This window comes from Marmota monax, unplaced genomic scaffold (genome assembly GCF_021218885.2).
Source record: "Marmota monax isolate L192 unplaced genomic scaffold, Marmota_monax_Labrador192_F-V1.1 WCK01_AAM20220418_F8-fsc00465, whole genome shotgun sequence".
In the NCBI taxonomy this organism is placed as follows: domain Eukaryota; kingdom Metazoa; phylum Chordata; class Mammalia; order Rodentia; family Sciuridae; genus Marmota; species Marmota monax.
This window is the reverse complement of record NW_026694621.1, coordinates 133,616-143,250: the sequence shown is the minus strand read 5'-3', so window position 1 is coordinate 143,250 and position 9,635 is coordinate 133,616. Positions and strand designations below refer to the sequence as shown.

The following is a 9,635-nucleotide window of genomic DNA, read 5'->3' as shown; positions in this document are numbered from 1 at the left end:
TATGAACCCGGTAGACATGGAGAATTACTCTTGTTTTCATTCCATCTCTGACTTTCCAAAGATTACATCTATACCTGAGTTGCTGAAGTGTGAGGAAGCTAATATGGTGAAAGACATCAACTAAAATTCATGTGATCTTAGTTCCCCTGTAATCACTGATCTATGTGAGTTCCCTGCAGCTGCTTCTTTTGTCATTTCTTCCAGTGGACATCAGAGTGAACACTGGGGCAGGAAGAGAAATAAAGTTGATTTGCATAATAAACCTTCCTCTGGGCCTGGAGAGGCATTAAAATGCCCAGAGGATACCAAGATCAAGTTAAGGAGTATAAGGACACCAAGTGTGTGTGAAGGACCCAACCATGGCCTGGATGATGATTCTACTCATGCTCCTCTCTTATGGATCAGGTCAGGGGAAAGGACCCTGAATCCTTGAAGTGCCTGAATCAAGCTGACCTTTATCTTCATAACAATAACTATCTCTCTTACTGGTTTTAGGGGTGGATCCTCAGAATATGGTGACCCAGGAGCCCTCATTCTCTGTGTCTTCCAATGGAACAGTGACACTCACCTGTGGCCTTAGCTCTGGATCAGTCTCCACAGGTTACTACCCCAAATGGTGCCAGCAGATGCCAGGACATGCTCCCCACACAATTATCTACTACACAAACATCCGCCCCTCTGGGGTCCCTGATCGATTCTCTGGTTCCATCCTTGGAAACAAAGCTGCCCTCACCATCACAGGGGCTCAGATTGACAACGAAGCTGATTATTACTGTGCACTCTTTATGGGTAATGGCATTCACACAGTGATCTAAACCCATGGAGAAGTAAACCAAAACCTCTTCAGTGCTAAGAATGTCTCATGTTTTACATGCTGGAGAGAGACTGAGAGGGTGAAAATGTTCCACACTTTCATGGGAGATGAGGCTGCATTTTTCAGAAATTTTTTAGAAACTTTTCCAGAAATACCACCCATCTTTCAGTTGCAGTTTGCAATGAGATCATTGATCTTTTCAATGACTCTATATTTTTAATCAGTTTCTGAATGTTTTAGGGATTATAGTTGCAACACTGGAGTAATTAGGATATGGATGCTGGGTCTGAGTGCATATTAATCATAGATAACAAATAAATTCAGAACAAAATTATAGAAGAAGAGTTGCTTCCCAAACAGTTATATTCATACAATTTGCTGGTTCTTTGTAAATATAGATTCTTGAGCACCAAGACACTTTTCTGAATCAGGATCTGGGATGGGGAATTGAATTTGTAACTAGTTTCCAAGTAGTGCTTACATTTTATAGAAAATTAATCATTAATCTGATCTCCATAATCAAATTAATGTATGAGAAAGGATTAATCTTAATTTTTTAATGTTTTGAATGAGAAGAGTCTTAAAGGTTCTCTGATTCTTCCTGATGGTTACGTATTTGGAAAGGAGCTCCTCTGCTCATCGTCCCAACCAAAGAGGGAGAATAGAAGCCTAGTGTAGCAGGCACACTGAGAAATGGATACAGCATAGGAGAGAGTTTGAGGCACATGGCATGTACCACTGGTATGACAAGTGAGATAAAAGTAATCTTACTTCATTGAAAAAGCACAAGCTGATTTCTCCTGTTCATTTGCTAGTCTGTAAAAGGTAATTTAGTGGATCTCTCAGTCAGTCTTTCAAAGCATAGACTCTCCTGGCAAACCCAAAGGGTTTTCCTCTTGTAGAGAGAATACATCAGGTATAATCTGTGACCTCCCCATGTAGCTCTAAAGCTAGCTGCTGTGCAGGACGCATTTTGGAAGAAACAAGTCAGTGAAAGGTTATGAGTGCCCCGTGGATAAAGATTTGTAGTCAGGACATGAGGTTGCCTAAATGGAAGGGCTAGGCTCATGTTTCCTCAAAGCCTTCAGTTGCTGGGTATCTATGAAGTGATAACAAGAAATCATAAAATAATATATATTATTTCAGTGCCTGGTTGAGATGTTGTCTCAAATACTGGTCTTTGAGATATATTTTATTGATCTGAATTAACTCATATAGAAGGAGGTATCTACATGGAAACCTGGGACCAATCTTTGAATCCCTTACATAACTCTAGTGTCTGGTGATGTGAAGCATCTCTAATTATTTCTCTTTTTAAAAAATTTTAGTTGTAGATGAACACAATACCTTTATTTTATTTATGTATGTGATGCTGAAGATCGAACCGAGTACCTCACGCATGTGAGGCAAGCACTCTACCACTAAGCTAAGCCCCACCCCTCTAATTATTTCTTAAAAAAATTAATGAGTAAAAGAAGAAACTGATAACTCCTCTGAGTTCCCTATTGATGGTTAATAGCAGTCGACATCCAATAGAGGGGGGAAATGATTTCCTGTAGCACTGATTGTCTCTGAAATTACTAAGTCATTTCCACCTTTTCATACCATGGTCTCAGTGTGACAAATATACAACAACATCTCCTCTGACTTGCTCTTTCACCTGGCCTAAACTTTGTGAGTCTGAACACAGGTATTGCTTTCCCCTCCCCACTGCCCCTCTCCCACATGAGGTTCATTCATGTGTCACACCTAAGAGACACTTGTCATTTTACTTCTTTCCTATTTCCTCTGCTCTCATCTTACACCATACACCAAAAAAAGTCTCCTGCCAGATGTCTTTGTTCCAATTTTGTTTTACAATACCCCCAGAGCTGATGCTCAAATATGAGATATAATGGTGAGCACAATCCTGGTTAAATATATTCTGGTCAGTGGAGAAGTAACCTTAACCTATACAGAGGTAGAAATGGGATTTCCAAAGAGTTAGTACTGAATGTATCATTGTTTTGTGTTCACATAGGAACCACCTCAAGGAATGCCCTCAATAAAAACAACCCTCAAATTTATAAACACAGAAGGTGTGAATTCTCATTTGACTTTATTCATCCATTGGGTGTATTTTTACATTTACCTATAATAAGGAGGTTTTACAATTATTTAGAAATATGCTTCCTTTTTAGGCAACAATTCACATTCAGTGAGTGAAAAAACAGGTATATTCATACTGAGCTACACACAGCACCAGCTCTGGAGAGGTGTGGGATGGTGCAAATTGCTATGAAATGGAAACATGAGGAAATCATTCTACATCACCCAGACCTCACAGAAGACCTTCATCTTGACAGGTGAGTACAACTGCCACAAGGGTAAACTGAGGTAGGGAGGTCCTGGCAGAGGGGAGGGAAGGGAGTTTGTTCCTAGGGGAGATGAAGAACAAGGACCATGGAGGAGGGACCTGCTGTGGCAGCTGCAGAGTTGACACCACAGAAGGTCTTACCCAAACAGGTGAGGGAGTGGTGTCCTCCTGGGGCCTAACTCTGCCCTGAACAGAACTTCAGAGCCTGAAGATTTGGGTCCATGGTGACTTTCATCCAATCAGACAGCTTGAGGCAGAATTCTAATTACTAAGTTTGAATCATACAAGAAGATCATAGGAGGGTTTGAGGAAGTACACCGCTATGTAAAACCAGGCACAATAAAGAGGAGTCTGGAGGAAGGGGCTCCATCAGACTGATGATCACCTCTATCTATGAGCAGAGGGGAAAGGCAGAATAATATGACTCTAAGCTCTTAGGATGGCTGACTGAGAGGAAGACGGTGGTTCTACAAACTAAATAAAACACAGCACTCAGGCTGCTCAGGTTGCTGCCTCCATTTCTTCTCCTCAGCTATTGAAATCTGTCAGTGTCATTTAAGGCTAGTCTCAGTTTCCTGAAATCCAGAATCAGAAACTGCAGGGTGTTCTTGAAAGACACAGAAGGAACAGGGTCACTAGAGAAGGACATTCATGTCAGGAATTATTACCTCAAGGAAAAAAAGGATTTCACAGGATAGTCTAAATTTCTCATATTAGGAAAATCCTTCCTCCTTCCTTCCCTCTTTACCTCCCCCATTCCTGCCTTTTTTTCCTTCCTTCCTTCCTCCCTTTCTTCCTTCCTCTAACTGTGAGGAATAGACAAAATAGGTCCCCTTGTGGTTTTCTTCAGATTTAATTAAAATTTATTTCTCTACCTTCACATGTTTCTCTCAACTTCAATGACCTCTCAACTTAGATTCTTTCTTTCCTCAGCCCAAGTTCCAGTTGCCCTTCAATTGAGAAAGGGAAAAAAAAAAGAAAGATCTTCTCTAGTCCACAGTAGATCAGGAAGTTCTTTTCTTCATGACTAAGCCCAATTCCACCAGCATATACAGAGTTTTCTTTTGACTATCCCTTTCTCTAATTTTATCTCTAAATGTGAAGCAAGAATATTTGTAATCTTTACACTAAGCAACACAAAACACATTTTATAAAATGGCCAATATTTAAGAAAGAGTATGTATACTTGTATCAGTAGCTCTCAGAAAGAGTCCCAAAGTTATCTGTGATGATAGCAATCAACATCCAGGGGTCTGATTGCTTCTCTGGCTCTAAGTCAGGAAACTCAACCTTGCTCATCACTGGGCTCCAGCTTAAGGATGAGGCTATTACTGTCAGTCCTATGACAGTAATCCCAGTGCTCCAGGCTCACGGGAAAGTTAGACAAGAACCCCTTTATCATCTCTCAGGAGAACAAATGCCCAGCAACTCTGGCCAGGTGGCTTATGCTACCTCTATATGGGCCCAGCTGAATCTACTGGCACTACTTTGAGGGAGGAGCACTCCCTCCTCTATCATCAGAATCATCCAAAGCAGCTTGTTCCTAGGAAAATGACTCTGTATAAACAGAGAGTACTGAGTACTGATCCTCTTTAAGTTGAGGATTGGAATGGATGCTGTGGTCTCTTACCTTAAAGTTCAGGTAATGAGGCAGCCAGTTCAACCCTGGTCATCTCAGACTTATCCTCTCATGGGGAATTCTGTGACTCCATCATCCATTGCTCATTGTTTTCAGGAATTCTATAGCTGTGTCATCTTCTCCTTGGGCCTATTGTGTACATCTGTGATTCACATTTTAGGTTAATTTTATATACATTTTCTAACATGGAATATTTTACAGATAATAAAACAAACATAAGTGAAAACTTTGATGAATTTTTAGATATTTTCACACCTTTGGAATCATCAGCACAATCAGGCCAAGGAATCCACCCCACAGCCCCCAAGCCTCCTTTGCCATTTGGGAATCTCCCCTTTATCTCAGTTCACATCTCTCCCCAGGCAACCACTTACTTTCTCTTTGTGACTGATGGTCAGTTTTCCTTTTTGATAAAATGTACAATTGGAGGAAAAACAGTCAAATTTCCCTCTTGAATGACTTCTTCCAATGTGTAAATTCCTTTTGAGACTCTTCCACATTGTGTTGAATTTCACTTGATTCTACTGATGACACATCATGACCTTTGTGGTCCCTGGACACTTCTGTTTTCATGAAAAATTTCTCTGATGCCATGCATATTAAAACTGTATTTTCTAACTCCATCAGAATAGAAAGATATATAATTAAGCCTATATTGCATTCATATTATTTATTATTTAAAATTAGCTATAGTAAATTCTCTTGCGGCCCTAAGACTGTTGGGTCTTCTTAACACATTCTTTTCTGCCTTGATGGATGCCCAGAATCTCTTGCTTTTTGTACTATTGTTAATTATTCACTTTAACCAATGCTTACAATATTTTTTTCTAATTTTGTAAAGACAATGTCTTAATTCATTTGGAATTTGCTATGACAGAAAATGATGAAATGGGTAAAATATAAACAGTATAAGTTCATATGGCTCATGATTCTAGAGGCTGGGAAACCCAGCAATTTGGCACTGGCCTCTGGATGTGGCTTTTGTGCTTTACTATAACAGACAGAAAGACAACTGGGCCAATTTAATTCTTTATCTCAGGGCCAGCTTCCTGCAATAAGCAATCACTCTTTAAATATAATCACAAGTTAATAGAGGGTATGGTTAATTACCAATAATTGCTTAATCATTAACCACCTCTTAGTGATAAATAATTTGCTGTGCATGTTCACATCTCAAGGGCCCAATATGAAAAATATTATGACAGCAATTGAACTCAATCTGAGTTTTGGAGGAACTTCCAATCATACAAGAGTTGAAATGCCAACTTAGTATATACGTAAGTTGCCTCTTTCACCACATTGTTTCCTGACCCTTTGATTTCTGCAGTAGACATGATGACCTATGTAGATGCTTATAAATATCCACATGGCCTGGGTATGTATGAAAAAAATGAAAAACATATAAGGGTCTGTCTACTTATATTTTTTTAATTAAAATTCCCAAGTTAACATCTATGGAATAGTTTTATTGGTTCTTTATTTGTCATACATGACAGTAGAATCCATTTTGATATGATAATCTAAGTATGTGACATTATTGAATCCTAACAGGTCTATTATTTCTTCCCATTTAGTAGACACAGACAAGGTCAGACACCAAAGGAGGACCAGGAAGCTGATTTATTTGGCTGAAGCCAGGTTCAAAGGGAAAAGCTTTCACTATAATCAATAAATTCCCCTGAACCCCGAGTTCAGGAAGTTTTAGAAATTTATACCCAGTATATACAGAGACAGACTCAAGGGTTTACAATCTACAGAAGTTCTTATAACAACAGGTTTTTCCTTCATTATTCTGGGCAAATTAACTCCTCTAAGACACTTTTTTGCAAGAATCAGTGCCTGAGAAAGGGAGAGCTTATTCTTCCCTTTCTTCCCTCCCCCTGCCAACTGTTACTATGAAGCCCTATTAGTAAAATGTTCTCTTACCTTTAAAATTCATAAGGATATCTAAAATGATGGTAAAGATGGCAAGGTCTGGACCTGAGACACTTCCCCTTAGATCCCTTCAGGGTCACAAGGTGGATTCAGGCATTGCAGCCAAAAGAGAAAAAAGTTTAAGAAAGCCATGTCCTCTGAGTGCCACCATGCTTTCTCTTGTGTTGTGCAACCCCTCATTTTTAAACCTGCTAGAGGGAATTCAAGGGACACTCATAGGAGCCCAAATTGTCCCTTACAGATTAGGGGCACAATGATCATATATGTGAACAATCAAAAGAAAGAAAGAAATACAAGACAAGACAAGACAGAGGGCTCTCTTATGAGTTTGCCAGGTGAAAAGGGAACTGGCCATATCCAGAGTTTGCTCAGTACAACAATTAGCTGGGGGAAAAGGTCAAGTTATAGTTTTGGTTTTGGTTTTGTTTTTTCTGACATTATGTGATCAATGGGGAGGAGTGTCAGCCAGGAAAACTTGACTACTCTTCATGAGACTCACAAGAGATTCCTGTGTGAACTTAACAGGAGTTCTATTTGTATAAATACACAGATCAGGGTGGTCTAATGATTTGGATTCAGCTCTCTTACTGCCATGGCCTAAGTTTGATTTCTAGCCAAGGAAACTTTCTTCTGATGGCTTTAGTGGAGCATGCCAGCTACTTATATGCCTGACACTGTAGGATCACAAGTTGGAGGCCAGCTTCAAGAATTTAGGGACATCATGTCTTAAACAAACTTGTTCCAAGAGGCCAGTCATCTTCTCTTGGTGGTAACATAAATATTAATAACTCTCTGGCAACATTGTGGCCAACCATGCATACAGCATTGCCAACCAGGAAAATCTACCCAAATTTGGTGTTTTCCCATGGGTGTGGTAATGTAGACCTGCATGACTGACTTCAGTCATCACAGGACTGGTAAAAGTTAAAGAAGAAGAAGGAGGATGAGGAAGAGGAGAGAGGGAGTAGAAGAGAAAAGAAAAGAATTTTACCCATTGGACATGGAGAATATATTTTTCTGTTTATTTTTAACACTCAAAATTAAATTATGAAAACAATCTTTTCACTTAATTCTTCTGTACATCCAATGAGAAGCTCAAAATAAATAACCTTCTATTAGCCATGATAACCATTCCTTTACTCATTCAAAACAGCCATATAAAGGAGGTCCCATCTTTAGTTCTTTTTTCTGTTCATAATTTCCACTTATGAAAGAAAGAAGTGAATTCTTAAAGGGAGAACTGTAGAATATAGGAAGATGATCTAGGAGAAGGGAAAAAGAGAGAAATGTGGCAGGAACTAGGAAATGAAATCAACCAAATTATCCTATGTGCATGGACCAATATATCACAGTGAACCCCAATTTTATTCATGATTTCAATGCACAAATTTAAAAAAAACCAATGAGACCAGTAGAGTAGAGGAACAAGGAACAAGTTCACAGAAGGGTACGAGAGAGAGAAAGGGCAAATACTGGGGAATGAATTTGATCAAATTATGTTTTCTATATGTATGAATGTTTGTACAGTGAATGTCACTATTATGTATATTGTAATAAACCAATGAAACATGTTTACCAAATTAATACAATTATGTTAAAGATTACCAAAAAATCAGATAAGGTTAAGACCATGCAACACTAAAATTGAATTGGAGACAATTGAGAAGGATTTCAACAAACATATAAAAACAGAGAAATAGATATCAACAGGAATCCTCAAAGAAAATTTCAGCACTGAATGTGAGATAGTCTTGGAAATAAAGCAGCAATGTCATTCAAGTAATTTAGTAGTTCTTTATCAAATGAGACCTTATAGCTTTAGACAAAAGACCTGCAGGGGGCACTGTGGATGTTCATACAAGATTGGCAGAAACAAGTGGTTTAGCTTTATTGGTCATGAACAGCTGCTCACTGGACCATACCCATGTTAGAGCAGCTGCTTCCTCCCAAGAGGAAAATCCACAGCACACAGCCATCCTATGTCTACTTCTGAAAATCAAAGTGCTCTCAGGACTGAGGATCAGATTTTGAAAGAATTGTTAAAGGCCTCCTATTCATATAATATACCACACATATATTGCCATATCAATCCAGGTGGTTCAGTAGAAAATAGTGGGCCATCAGGAAGTCTGGCCTGAATTTAGGGACAGGAGATTCTTCCAAAATGCACATCACTGAGAGGACCCATCTTCTTCTCTTCATCACTCAGTGTTCAGGATAACAGGCCATTTTAGTGGCTCTGTCTTCCTCATTCATAACCTGTTTGGTTTGGGTTTCATGGTTCATTACTCAGGCTGTGGGACTGGGGAATCCCTCGCTGACCACATGCCCCAGGAGCAACAGTCAATCTCACCTGTGGCTCTAGCACAGTTTTGGTCACCAACGAACACTTTCCATACTGTTTGCAGCAGAAGTCTAGCCAAGAACACTGGTGTATAACACAAACAACAGACACTCTTTTTTCACCTTCCTTGTGCTCAGGCTCCTTTTTTTTGAGGCAAAGCTGCCTTACCCTCTTAGGTGCCCAGCCTGAGGGGAGACTAAGGATCAATGTGTGGTACAGTAGAGCGATACTAAGCACAGAGAGAACAAGATGGGCAACAGAGACTGAAACCTACACGTGAGTTAGCCTGGATAGAAACATAGTCACAGGACATGGGAATCACAAGACCAGACACTGACCTCTCTGGCAGTCTAATGATGACTGACACTAAAGCAAAATTAAGGAAAGGAACTGATTAGTTTTTGTCTCCATTTAAATGCAAAATGGAGGATATTTGTGGATTGTTTCTGAGGAAATGTTCCTAAAAATAGGGAATTCATTTATTTTGTTTTTCAAAAGGGATAGTAACAGTTGAATCTGATCTGAAGATATAGGTCAAAGAATTCTT

General features: G+C 39.3%; 1 gene segment (V, D, J or C); it reads left to right on the top strand.

Moving 5' to 3' along the window:
* Positions 1-334: 334 nt before the first annotated feature.
* LOC124078063 (immunoglobulin lambda variable 8-61-like) lies at positions 335-815 on the top strand. The segment is given in 2 exon segments: positions 335-405; positions 496-815. Coding segments are annotated over 2 exon segments (366 nt in total).
* Positions 816-9,635: the final 8,820 nt, after the last annotated feature.